Source organism: Pleurodeles waltl, chromosome 2_2, assembly GCF_031143425.1.
Source record: "Pleurodeles waltl isolate 20211129_DDA chromosome 2_2, aPleWal1.hap1.20221129, whole genome shotgun sequence".
NCBI classification, from domain to species: Eukaryota; Metazoa; Chordata; class Amphibia; order Caudata; family Salamandridae; genus Pleurodeles; species Pleurodeles waltl.
In genome coordinates this window covers 392,170,724-392,185,088 of record NC_090439.1, presented here as the reverse complement: position 1 = coordinate 392,185,088, position 14,365 = coordinate 392,170,724, and the positions used below count along the sequence as shown (strand labels likewise).

The following is a 14,365-nucleotide window of genomic DNA, read 5'->3' as shown; positions in this document are numbered from 1 at the left end:
GGGTTCTGCCCTCCTGGGGTCTGGGCATCCTAGTCCCAGGAAGGCAGAACAAAGAATTTCTTCTGAGAGAAGGTGTTACACCCTCTCTCTTTGGAAATAGGTGTTAAAGGCTGGGGAGGGGTAGCCTCTCACAGCCTCTGGAAATGCTTTGAAGGGCACAGATGGTGCCCTCCTTGCATCAGGCAGTCTACACCGGTTCAGGGAACCCCCCCGAGTCCCTGCTCTGGCGCGAAACTGGACAAAGGAAAGGGGAGTGACCACTCCCCTGTCCATCACCACCCCAGGGGTGGTGCCCAGAGCTCCTCCAGTGGGTCCCAGACCTCTACCATCCTGGATCCAGAGGTGTGAGGGCACTCTGGAGGCCTCTGAGTGGTCAGTGCCAGCAGGTGATGTCAGAGACCCCTCCTGATAGGTGCTTACCTGACTAGGTGGCCAATCCTCCTCTGAGGGCTATTTAGGGTCTCTCCTGTGGGCTTTTCCTCAGATAACGACTTGCAAGAATTCAATAGAGTTCCTCTGTACCTCTCTCTTCGACTTCTGCCAAGGATTGACCGCTAACTGCTCCAGGACGCCTGCAAAACGGCAATAAAGTAGCAAGAAGACTACCAGCGAAATTGTAGCGCCTAATCCTGCTGGCTTTCTTGACTGTTTCCTGGTGGTGCCTGCTTTGGGGGCTGCCTGCCTTCATCCTTCACTTGAAGCCACAAAAAAATCTCCAGCGGGTCGACAGAACCGCCCTCTCATCCTGACGAGCGCGGCCCCTGGAACACATGTGGTGGACCCAAGTAAGCCAGACTGTCCAGTGGTCCAACTGTCCAAATTTGGAGGAGGTAAGTCCTTGCCTCCCCTCTCCAGACAGTAATCCTGTGCACCGCGTGGACTGCAGCTGCTAGGGCTCCGGTGCACATTTCCACTGAATCCCTCATGCACAGCCAAGTCCAGGTCCCCAGCAGTTTGTCCTGCATTGCTTAACTCCCCGAGTTGACCTCCGGCTTCGTTGGACCCTCTTGTGTAGTGTTGAGACGACTGCCGTAATCAGATTTCTTGAACCTGTGTTCAAGGACTTCTGCGGGTGCTACCTTCTTGTGCATGGGCTCTATAAGTTTGAGGGCCCCCTCTGTCTCCTCTCCCAACTGGCGACATCCTGGTCCTTCCTGGGCCTGGGCAGCACCCTTTTTCTTCAACCGCGACTCTTGCGGCTAGCAAGGCTTGTTTGCGGACTTTTGCCAAAGAAACAACTCTGCATCCTCCAGCACTCCGTGGAACATCTTCTGCACGAAGGAGAAGTTCCTAGCACCTTTCGTTGTTGCAGAATCTTCAGCTTCTTCCATCTGGAGGCAGCCATTTTGCACCTTCAACTGGGGTTTAGTGGGCTCCTGCCCCCCCGGACACTTTCACGACTCTTGGACTTGGTCCCCTTCCTTTGCAAGTCCTCAGGTCCAGGAATCCGTCTTCAGTGCATTGCAGTGTGTTGAGGCAGCACCCGCAGAAGTACCTAAACTCGGGTTCAAGAAAACTGAGCACGGCGGTCGTCTCAACACTACAAAGGAGGGCTCCACGGAGCCGGTGGTCAACTCAGCGAGTTGAGCAATGCAGGACAGAGTGCTGGGGTCCTGGGCTGTGCTGTGAACAAAGGATGCCTTGCTAAAGTGCACAGAAACCCTAGCAACTGCAGTTCACGCAGTACACAGGATTACTGTATGGCGTGGGGAGGCAAGGACTTACCTCCACCAAATTTGGACAGATGGACTACTGGACTGTCGGGGTCACTTGGATCCAGCTTCTGTGTTCCAGGGACCACGCTCGTCATGATGAGAGGGGACCCAGAGGACCGGTGAAGCAGAAGTTTGGTGTCTGCGTTAGCAGGGGGAAGATTCAATCTACCCACAGGAGAGTTCTTCCTGGCTTCCAGTGCAGGGTGAAGGCAGACAGCCCCCAGAGAATGCACAACCAGGAAACAATCGAGAAAGCCGGCAGGATTAGGCACTACAATGTCGCTGGTAGTCTTCTTGCTACTTTGTTGCAGTTTTGCAGGTGTCCTGGAGCAGTCAACGGTCGATCCTTGGCAGAAGTCGAAGAGGGAGATGCAGAGGAACTCTGGTGAGCTCTTGCATTCGTTATCTGAAGAGAAGCGCCCAGGAGAGACCCTAAATAGCCCTCAGAGGAGGATTGGCCACTTAGTCAGGTAAGCACCTATCAGGAGCGGTCTCTGACGTCACCTGCTGGCAATGGCCATTCAGAGGCCTCCATTGTGCCCTCACACCTCTGGATTCAAGATGGCAGAGGTCTGGGACACACTGGAGGAGCTCTGGGCACCACCCCTGGGGTGGTGATGGACAGGGGAGTGGTCACTCCCCTTTCCTTTGTCCAGTTTCTCATCAGAGCAGGGGCTGGGGGATCCCTGAACCAGTGTAGACTGGTTTATGCAAGGATTGCACCATCTGTGCCCTTCAAAGCATTTCCAGAGGCCAGGAGAGGCTACCCCTCTCAGGCCCTTAACATCTATTTCCAAAGGGAGAGGGTGTAACACCCTCTCTCAGAGGAAATCCTTTGTTCTGCCTTCCTGGGACTGGGCTGCCCAGACCCCAGGAGGGCAGAAACCTGTCTGTGGGCTGGCAGCAGCAGTAGCTGCAGTGAAAACCCCAGAGAGCTGGTTTGGCAGTACCCGGGTCCATGCTGGAGCCCCAGGGATGCATGGGATTGGCACCCCAATACTAGATTTAGCATGGGGGGACAATTCCATGATCTAAGACATGCTACATGGCCATATTCGGAGTTACCATTGTGTAGCTACATATAGGTAATGGCTAGTGCCAGGGTGCCCTCACACTTAGTAACTTTGCACCTAACCTTCACTAGGTGAGGGTAGACATATAGGTGACTTATAAGTTACTTAAGTGCAGTGTAAAATGGCTGTGAAATAACGTGGACGTTTTTTCACTCAGGCTGCAGTGGCAGTCCTGTGTAAGAATGGTCTGCGCTCCCTATGGGTGGCAAAAGAAATGCTGCAGCCCAAAGGGATCTCCTGGAACCCCAATACCCTGGGTACCTAGGTAGCATATACTAGGGAATTATAAGGGTGTTCCAGTGTGCCAATCAGAATTGGTAAACATGGTCACTAGCCTGCAGTGACAATTTTAAAGACAGAGAGAGCATAAGCACTGAGGTTTTGGTTAGCAGAGCCTCAGTGACACAGTTAGTCACCACACATGGAACACATTCAGGCCACAAACTATGAGCACTGGGGTCCTGGCTAGTAGGATCCCAGTTAGACAGGCAAAAACAAACTGACACACAAGTAAAAATGGGGGTAACATGCCAGGCAAGATGGTACTTTCCTACAGAATAGCAGTGAGAACAAAAAAAATCAAACATGTTAGGGTTTTGCAGTGTTACGATGTAAATTGTAAAACCCATCAAGTTTGATTTGTTTAGACTGCAAGACTTGCTTTCACACAGGGGAAGCATTGCCAATGTTCCCTAGGTGTGCGTGGCACCCCTGGCGAGTTCTGAGGGCGCACTGGGGTGCTGCTGCGCACACTTTGGGAAACACTGGTGAGTGTAGATGCCTTATGCACTGAAGGTACGCAAGTAGGTGGTCATACAAGAGACCTGTCTTAGAATGACCAACATTTGGAAAATTCTTTCCTCAGAGGTATCGAAATGGAGCAAGGGTATCAAAATGGCACGAAGTGTAATGATGGATGCAAAGCACCAAACATCTGAGCTTAGATAAAGGATCACACTAACGCATAGTATTCAACCTACGAAAGAAAATGGGCTTGCGAGGCGAAATTAAGTAGAAATCACCATTTTGTGAAGTTGAGCCTAAGGACAAGATTCACAAAAAGAGTTCATGTGGAAAGTTAATGCCCACCTTTTTCTTCCCTAACTATCCAAACCTATGACACTGTCAATTGAGGAAATGGGTCGAGGAAAGCTTGGGGTGGGAGGGGTAGAATGTATGCGTTGCAAGATTTAGGTTTGAAGCTGTAAAGATTCACTGGGAAGTAGTTACCACACATTAAGAATTGACAGGGCTGTAAATTGGCATTTATAACTATTTTTAAAGAATAGCCAAATGCCGCTGTTACAAGAACATTATAATATATATATGTTTAGGAAAGCTTTGTAGCACACCTTTTAAATCGCATGTGCATGATTGTAACATAACAACTTACCCACGGGTTTCTTTAGTGGAATTTCTGTTGATTGACTATCCTGGTTATCCTGATGAAAATATCCAGCAACTATTTCGTCTTCTGGAGGCAAAACTGTACAAAGCATACCAAAAGAGAAAGGGGCACGGTTACTGCTTTCAAAAGACACAAAACATTTATGGAAGACGATTTTGGTGACTTTGTATTGTAGAGAATTTGGTTCATTGCAATTATTTACACGAAGTCAGCAATCCCTCTTTCTTACACTTAAGCTCAATCTCCTTTCATACACACTCAACTAAGCACGTGGCACCACTAAAAGCTGCAAACATGCAGATATGTGTGAGATTACCAACATCTCCCTCAAAAAGCAATTCACCCCAATATGTAGATCTTATATTTTCATTTGTTTTCCACTTAACCTTTTTACGTGGCCATTATGTTTTCAAAAAGAAATAAAAAGGATTAGGCTTTTAAGAGTCTTCTCCCAAAGAAATCATTCATGACATATCTATCTTCAATTTATTTTAACAAGTCAAGTGCGTGAGGAGAGTCCATTACCTTATAAATCGATTAGACTGCAGCCAAATTATTACAAAAAAACACACACAAACAAAAAAAAGTCACATACAAGGCATAACACCAATAAAGGGCAGATCAGAATGGGGGAATGATTTTTCCTTTTTCACCAGGTGCATCTCAGCTCATCATGCGAGTTGCGGATTAAAATAGCAATGGTATTCTCATTACATAGACAGCATCAATTATTGCATCGATGTTCTGGTCTGCCAATAACTATGCATAAGTATATATCTCCGAACGATTAGATCTCCAAGTTTTAAGGACATTCCTAGAAACTATTTTATTGGTATCGACTAGATGGCGCGAGGTGCCACAGACATTTTGCATTCGTACTCCATTTCAGAAACAATGAGCAGCAGCGTTAAAGTGCCCTAACACAAACAGCGACATCTCCTTGTGTTGTCCTTCGTGGCACCTTTGGGATTTCATTTTTTGCAGTTCAGTACTTAGCTTCCAATCTACCACGAGGACCAAAGTCATTAGATCCAATAAAATGTCCATGTGTTGAGCTAAACATTAGTAGTGTGGCGCGGAGAGCAGTTGCCTGTACATATTATGATGTGGTGAACAAGACCTTAGCTGTCAGAGAATCCCTCGTTTGCGAGGTGGTGTTTGAACTGCTATTTATCGACAATTATGATGAGCTCAAAAGTGTATCTTCTTTTCTCTTCCCTGAAGATTTTCAAACAATGTTTTGCAAATTTCTTAATCATGGGAAATACAAATGTATGTAGGTAGCACGTACACGGCACAGGACGGTCACAAACAAATATCTTTAAGCCCTGTAAAGTCTAACAGAACTTACCGAGTGATTCTCCTTGCCATGCCAAACATTTTAGACATAATGGAGTTATGCTGCAAAAGGTACCAAAAGACTTTCACTGGATCCAACAACCAGAAAGGACAAAGAGCAAGTGTGAGTCCTTCAACGAAGGTGGTGTGAGAAATGACGGGATGAAACAACTACTTTACTGAAAAATCGTGCTACAAGAGCCAATGCTACAATGAACCAGGTAGAGGATTTTAACTTCAATCTGCTGTGACATAGGGAGCTGCCAAATGGATTTGCGGGTCTTCAACCATCATCATACAGGATTCGTAAAGGGCGACTAATCAGCCTCGAGGGTATCCAGGCACTTGCAAGTCTAAGCGACTCATTTGAATAGACAGGTCTTGACAGCTCTACAGAATTCTGAATGAGAGGTGATGGTCCAGAGATGAGTGGGAAGGCTGTCCCTGATTTTTTACTTCTGCTTCGGTGGATGCTTGGAGTGTGAGTAAGTGACAGGAGGCGGAACGTAGTCTTCTTGACAATTGATGGAAATTCAGGTGGGTGTTAATGTAGGTGGGTCCTTGATTGTGTAGAGCTTTGTGTGTGTGGGTCAGCAGCTGGAATATGCACCTCTTCTGGACAAGGGGCCAGTGGAATTGCCTAAGGTGTGGTGTGATCATCGCGGAAGGTCAAGGAGGATTCTGGCTGCAGCTTTCTGTGTGATCTGAAGTTTTTAGAAGAGTTGCAAGGCGATTCCTATCTAGAGGGCTTTGTCATAGTGTAGTCGACTGGTGACGAGGGGCTGTCACCATTCATCTCATGTGCAGGGGTAGCCACTTAAAGATCTTCTGTAGCATGCACAGAGTGAAGAAGCAAGCAGAGGAGCCTGTGCTAATCTGTGATTCCATGGTGAGCCTGACATGTGGTTCGAAGGTTTCTGGCATGTTCTGAGAGAGTGGGTGCTGGTCCTAGTTTTGAAGGCTACCAGGAGTCATACCATGCGTTAATGCTCTTGCCAAGGATCAGAACTTAAGTCTTGTCTGTGTTTTGCTGCAGGCAGTTTTCTTTCATGCACTTGGTGACGCTTGTCATGCATCTGTGGAAGTTGGTTTTTGGTGGTGGGGTCATCAGTGAGACTTGGTGTCAACTGAATAAGAGATTATGTCAAGGCCATGGGATCGTACAATGTTGGCTAGACAGGTTGTATATGCATTAAAACAAATGTGAGACTTGGGGATTATTCCTTGTGGTACCCTGCAGGTGATGGCTTTTGGTTCGGAGGTTAAAGAAAGTAGGTGAATCCTCTGGGTTCTTCCGATGATGGATGATCCATTTGAGTGCGTCCCCTTGGATGCCGATGTGGGGGATGGAGTCTTTTGCAAAGCGTGTGGTGGGATACTGTATCGAAAGTTGCCAAGAGGTCAATGAAGATCAAAGCTGCTGCTTCTCTTCGGTCGAGGAGTGTACAGATGTCATTCACGGATGCAATCATGGTGGTCTCAGTGCTGTGACTGCTGCAGAAGCTGGAATTTGGAGGCGTCAAATAGCTGGTTCTGCTCCACGTAGGTCATGAGTTTCTTGTTGAGTATTTTTTTCCAGTACTATAGCTGGGAAAGGGAGTAGGGAGACTGGCTGGTAGTTTGAGTACGCTGGTGTCTGCAGTGTTTTTTTGTTTTTTTTTAATAGGGGTTTGACTTTGACGTGTGGGCAGGGGTCTGGAGGAGGGGCTCCCAAGCGGATGGATTTCATGCTGGAGGTGGTGTTCTCGGTGGAGAGAAGGTTTTAGGTGGTTAGTCTGTGGTTGGTGTTGCGTGTGGTGGTGGCAACTCTTGGTGAAGTTCATAGGTGCAGGTTCCAGTATATGGTTGCAATCTTGTGAAAGAAAAGCGGCGAGGTTGTCTCACAGCTCCTGTGATGGTATGATGCTGTTTTCTCTAGTCACCGGGTTGGAAAATTCCTTGATGGTGTTTAAGAGTTCCTTGGTGTTGTTGCTGCCGGTTTCAATACACATGGCTAGTGCTGCCTTCTTTGTTGCTCTCAGCAGGCGTGGAAGAGGCTGAGGGAGGTCTTGAAAGCTGCCTTGTCGGAGGTGTCTTTGCTGACATGCCGCTCCCTCTCCAGCTGTATGCTGTCTTGTTTAGCTGTTCTGAGTCCAGGAGTATAACAGCTGGCCTTTTTGGAAGGTTTTCTCTGAATGCTGCTTTTGACGAGGGCGCTGATGTCAGCACAGTTAATGATCCAGACGCTGAAGTTCTCTACTCCTTGTCTGAGGTTGACAGAGGTGCTGGGGCTGGAGGTGCTGACGGCATCAGTCCAATTGGTTTCTTGATTTGCTTCATGCCTGGTGGGGGGCGCTGGATGTCTTGGGGGTATCCGTGCACAGGCTGGAGATGTTGAAGTGGACAACGGAGAGGTCAGTCAATGTGAGTTTGGTGAAATGGCTGTATGTGATGTGGCAGGTGAGGATGGGGTCCAGCCTGTGTGCTGCGGTGTGTGTAGGGTCATGGATTATTTGGGTTAATCCAAGGCAGCTCATGCTGTCGAGGAGATGTGCGGTGTTGTTGTCTTTGGGGTCCTCGACGTGGAAGTTAAGGTCACAGAGGAAGATGGAGTCCTTGAATTCTAAGGTTAGGGGCATGAAGTCTGCAATGGTGTTGCAGAAGCTGGGGCGCAGGCCTGGGAGGGTGGGGGGTCCGCATGGTAGGGTACCTCTGATGGTAGTCTTGTAATCCGTGCGGAGCTTGAAGTTGAGGTGCTCCAAGGAGGTGGTAGTATTGTTGGTGGAGGGGGTGCACTGTAGGGTTTCTTTGTGAACTATGGCTGGTACACCTTCTGACTTGCTGGTATAGTCTTCATGGATTGCTATGGTAATGTATGGGCCGCACATGGGTCTGAGCCATGTTTCAGTGAGGAAGAGGATGTCGGGTGTAAAGGTAGTAATGAGGTCCCAAAGTTCTGGGGAGTGCTTGCACACCAAGCATGTGTTGAGGAGCAGGCTGTGGAGTTGGTGTGTTGCTTCTGGCATGTTGTGGTGAGAGTTCGGAGTGGTGCAATGCAGCATGACAGTTATTGTGCAGCAGAAGGTACAGCTGGCGCAGGAGAATGGTCCTACCGTTGAGTGCGGTGCGGCTTGACAGCAGCATTCACTGGGTTGTCCTATGTTTAAAGCATGGAGGGTGGCAGTGTCCTAACTGTGGGTAGGCCAGGGACCAGCAGTCCTGATGCTCGGCACAGTCTGAGAACAGATGGGATTGACTTTGGCACACCTATGCTGCGGCCTCCATTAAGTAGGTTCGGGGAGGAGTGAGGGGCTTTGCAAGGCAGTGGACGGGGCTAGGCGGGAAATAACAGGCAGCAGGCAGGAGCAGCAATGATGGAAAAAGCAAGAGAAAGCAGTGAAAACATGGGAAAAACTAGGAGAAGGCAGACAAAAAACAGGGGGAAAAAGCAAGGTGCAAGAGTGATGCAGCAGCAAGAAGAGAGCTGGCCCTGGGACTTTGGATACCTAAATTAAGTTACGAATGCCTGGGGTCTTGGATACCTAAATTCATTTAGAAAGGTCACCAACCCAACTGCCAGCTTCTGTATCATTTGTTATTTGTACATTTTGGTGGGTGGGAGTATGGTTCAGAGATGCAATGGTGAAAGGAAGAAAGGAGATGAACAACTGAGGAGTGGTACCACTGGTGCCCTTGCAGGTCAGGATATGGGATTCATTGTAAATGGTGTGTAAAGCCACAGTGTGATCTACAAGAACAAGTGCTGCAGAGTCTCCTACGCCAAGATTAAGCTTCATGTAATGTGTGTCACTCATGGGCCCAAATGGTGCTTGATGTAAATGTATCATATTGCACAAATTAGAGTGGGATAGTCATTTATTTATAGTGGGAAATGGCAGCCTGTGCCATTTTAGCAATACCAAGAAGACAGGTCTTAAATTAAGGAGGGTCATAGCCATCAAGATGTGGCTTAGAGCGCAGGGGAGTAATCACTGCATGATTAGCAGCCAGTGGTAAACATACAGAAACAAAGGAAGCACTCCGGATAAGTGTGATTGTTGGAGTGGCAAAAGTTCAGCACGCCTATGACGAAATGGATTGTCAGGAGCCAGAGGACCAAGGCTAACCTAACTGATTCAAAATCCAAGGGTAACTTTGAAATATGTGGAGAGTCGTTACTAGAGGAAAAGAGTGTTGAAGGCCAGGAGGACCCACTGTATGGAAAGTACGGAGTGAATCTTTTTACTGTGTTTGGTCACGCTCATGGTGCAGAGTTACAGCAAGAGATGGCACTTTTGATAAAAGAGCAGAGGACTTCAGGAAGGATTTTGCAACTCAAGTAGTACATTTCCATTGTAACCTGTGATCCACTATGCTCTGTGTAGAATAGATGGCCGATCTGGCTCCTCAGCCAGTTCATTTTGGCTTTTGTGATATGATTTTGTAGCAAAACAGTTGCTTTATAGAGATGGCTGAAGAGACAGACTAGATTTGTCTCAATGAAGTAGAGTCCATCGCAAGACGTTTGTGGAGAACCATTATTTGGTTTTACCCAATCTTTGGGGAGTAATGTTTTGATGGGGATTAGCTGATCAGAAATAGGAGTTATTTGAGTATACTAATATTTAGGTGGCGGTGGGATACGCAATCGTTCAAGACAGAGACAAGAGATGGAGAATATCTAATATGCTTTCAGTGTTGAGACAATTCAAAGAGTGAGAGAGGGTGGAAGAAATTGGTAACATTTTGGGGGCTTTGGTGGAGGTACTCAGTGGAGGATTGAAACAGAACTTAATGGAAAAATCATCTGATCATTCCCAAAAAAGGAGGCAGGGAAAATGAACTCACTGGGAGGAAGCAACTGTATATGGACAATTTATACAAAGCTATTTCCAAAGGAGGTTTGACCCACTTCAGCATACATTATGGAATTAAATTCAAGACAATTTTTCCTGACAGAAATGTGGATTAACTTCCATCCGGCCAGCTTGCAAATGTCATCAAAAGGAAATGTGGACGGAGAAGGACATCCCTGTAGCCATCTTGCAAATTTGCCAACAGGAATGGTACAAGAAGAGTGGCAGTACCCAAAGTATACTAAATCAAATGTTTACCAGGAATCCATCCTGGTAGTAAGTTGTAGTATAAAACTACCTATCTTGCTTTGAGTTTTAAAGCAGCTGGAACAAAGTGTGCATATCTATATAATAATCGAGAGCTTCTTTGTCTTTCCAAAGTCCTCTGTCTTGTCTAGATATCACCGTAAAAGCCCTATTTGAGGCTATGGTGTGGATTCGGGATGCAGGAAGATTCAAATGAAAAGCTGGAATATTTTTTTATGACTGAATGCGAGGACAGGAAGACTAGTAAAGGAATTATTGCAAAGAACTGTACATGAACACATACCCGGGTCAAAGTGTGCTCTCCAGCCAGACACCAGTGCATCACTCACTACAGACTATGAAAGAAACATCTTCTGCAGGGCTCTGTTTGAGCATATTACTACTCTAAGATCACCTCGAGTATGAAGGCTGGGGCAAGACAGAATTAACTTATCCTGCAAATTTCCTCACATCTGGGACCTTCTGGGCCACAGGTGCACTAAAGGGGCCTTTTGCGCAGCTGTGGTGGAGGGAAAAAAATAACCAAGACAATACGAACCACTGAAGAGCGAGTAATGAAGCAGATATTCTAAGACTTTTGAGGGATAGAAACCAAAGGGTACACTTGTAATCGTTGTGTCAAGTTTGAGTACCAGGACTTTTGTAGTCTACATCGATCCCATATGAGTCTTGCTGTATTTGATCTGCAGAGAAGCCGATTTTAAATCCTGAAGATTCCAATGGATGGATATTGTCCATGAGTAGCCACCTTTTCAATTATGGCAAATGCAAATTTCTTTCTGCAAAAAAGGGTCAATCTTCAACTCATACCGATTGTTTGGAGGGAAGGAGTGGAGAGAAAGCAAGCAGGAAGGTCCTCACTATCCATTCATCACACAGAATAACAGCTATATTATTGTGATCCAATTTAAATCAAGTTGTCTGTGTCTCATCCCAGTTGAGAACATTATTTTTGTAGTCTAATAATTCCTATGAGGTCAAACTATTCTACATATACGCATAGAACGCCACTCAGTGTGGTCAGTTCATTTCAACTGCTTTAACTCAAGCTTGTTAAGTAGAGTGTTAAAAACACACAGGTCGACTCACTAACATGGTACCATTAGGTGCCACTGATGAAAGGGCTCACTCTGCATGTATTTTTGATATTTAGCAAAAACCAAAAACAAATAGCACACAATGGAGTACAAGGGGTTACGTTTTTATGTGACCCTTCAGTTGCCCTTTACCAGCAATCATGATAAACCTTTATTTCTCCATTAGTCTTCATACCACTGCTGCACGCAGCCTTCATCAATAGAGTAGATTCTTATGCCTTCAAACTACAATTCCCTTCATCTACACAGCGCAAAAGGATTCTTATCAAAGTATATTATCAGAGGGATAAAATTAAAGAGTGCTTCCCCAGAAAACATTTATACCACCACATTCCAGGGATTGATTTTAAACATGAATACATAATATGCCATTTGTTGAGCTCTGAGCATGGCTGAGTTAAGTCTGGAGGGAGTAGGGTGTGGGAGATTAAATATTTCCTGTGTTTTCATCTTCTCTAAAATGCTTTCATCTACACACCCAACTCAAAATAGATATCTTTGTTGTATCTCATCCCAGGTTCTTCAGTGGCATTTCAGTGCTTCAAAACATAATTTGACCAAACCAGTTTCTGAAACGTATGGGCAATCAGTGCATTCCTTCCTCCTCAACAATTTAGTAAAACATATGCAGCGGTCTGCTCTTCTTCCCTCTCACTAGGAGGTCCTCTAAGATAAACCAGTTGTGCTTGTTTAGCAGCAGAATGAACCCACAGAAGAGAATAGGGAGGTGGAAAGATCCAATTCACACAAATAATGACATCTACTAGCCACCAAGGGCCCTACACCCAACAATGCCACACAATCCTGAAGAACTGCTATCCAGACATCAGAGATTAAAGAAGGATAAGCCTATAGTATTGCTTTCTCCAAAATGATCGGCTTGACCCAGAACCAAACTAAGTTAAAGTGGTCTGTAGCCTCACACTAAACAGTCTATAAAAAGAATGTATTTAGCATCTTCCACCCTAGGACTGAGGAGATGTGCGTCTAAATATCACATGATGCTTGATCGCAGTTCATTTCCATGCATATACAGTTTTCAGGAGTCATGTTCAGTACTTTATCGCGACTGCATTTGCATTACTGCATACTCACGTCTCGAAGAATTCCTTACATTCATCAAGTCTGTATGTTGGTAATATGTAAAACAATTAAACAAAGGAATCTGTAGAACTTAGTGCTGGATAGTTGCTGAAGTTTCGAAGGGCATTCCTTGGGTAGGTGATCGAGCTAGTTTTGTTTATTAATTGGATGTTATTTCTAGTAAGCAATTACCAGACTTTCAATGATACAAGTACTGCACACATGCAAAACAAAATGATATGATATTAAGGTTCAAACCTAGTTCAGCAAAAAAACAAAATTTCACATTTCACTACAGCCTTAAATATTTGACAGTAATTGGTTACCTGTGTAGCTTCCAAGTGGTTGGGGTGGCTCTTGATTGTACTCTGTAAGATATCCTGTAAGTTCTTGTGGATTGAGTACAAAGAGCCCATCCAGGATCCCATCAACTGCAGCCTGTAGATCTGGCTCCACACTGCATCGTAGCTGAGAAAAGAATTCAACTGCCCCAATCTCAACTAACCACTGGGCTGCAGAGGGATGCTACGTTCGGAAAAAAATATATAAATCGAGTGAAGGGTGCATGCAATTTAAACTCAAAGAAGAATGTTTCCTATGAAACTAAGTACTCTACTGTAGAATATAGTGTGTTCTTGGTGCAGTGGAACACAGTAAACATTCAAGCATGTTAGTACTCAATTTAAGGTGAGGGTGTAGCCCTCCATATCTAGTCTTCGTTCCATGAAAAATATATAGTCTTCTTCCTACATCTCAACTCTTCCACCCCACCTCCATTCCTCGACCCAATTAATTTTCTAACTGCGAAATTCTGCAGCACTCTAGTTTAAAAGAAGCTTATGTGCTTACTGTTGGGTGGTAGGGTGGTGAGGGAAGGTTTCTCTGTGCAAATGTTGTGTTAATGTACTTATATTTTTGAGTTTCTCTCCTTTTTCTAGAATCACTGCACGGTCTGGCTGTTTACAATGGTAAGTGTCAGTAAAATTTGTCATGAAAAAAGGCTTGTGTTGTACTCTATATTTATGCTTGGATTTACCCTATTCACACTGCATTTCTGTCCAAATTGTTCATATTCACGAACGTAAATTACTGCTCATAGTTTGGCGCCTGCTGGTGAATCTGCATAAATCTTTTACAATAGTTTCATAGGGTAATTTTCAGAAGGTAACATTTTGTGTGGATATCGCTGGAATTTTGTTTTTTGTGGGTGGGGGGCGTCATAGAGAGAAAATCACGGATGATTTGTTAATGCTCCTTCCTTTTCAGCCAAAACATATCCTTTTACAAGCTACATCACTGACTCTTCCCTTCTGCAGTTATTTTTTTTCTTCAGTTTGTTGCCTTTGGTGTCTCTCTGCTCTCCCCCTCATGTCAGCCTGCACCTCAGCACTGCTAGTCTTGGCAGCTCACATATGAAACATGACCAATCTAAACAGGGTACATCAAAGCACTGCCTTTCTAAGTGGGTTGCTTTGTCAGAGCCAATGCTTTATTTGTACTCTTAGCAAAATTTGGCTCAAACTCATAGCACAGATATCTGTAAAGGACA

The 14,365-nt window shown here is 45.4% G+C and overlaps 1 protein-coding gene across 2 annotated transcripts in view; it reads right to left on the bottom strand.

The window, feature by feature from the left end:
• RTTN (rotatin) overlaps positions 1 to 14,365 on the bottom strand; it is a 978,768-nt gene that overhangs the window by 916,037 nt on the left and 48,366 nt on the right. For both annotated transcript variants that reach the window (XM_069219896.1, XM_069219897.1), the window contains exons 3-4: positions 13,143 to 13,341; positions 4,182 to 4,274 (exon numbers count right to left, since the gene is read on the bottom strand). In XM_069219896.1, coding sequence (XP_069075997.1) covers positions 4,182 to 4,274; positions 13,143 to 13,341 — 292 coding nt within the window. The remainder of the gene's footprint in view (positions 1 to 4,181; positions 4,275 to 13,142; positions 13,342 to 14,365) is intronic.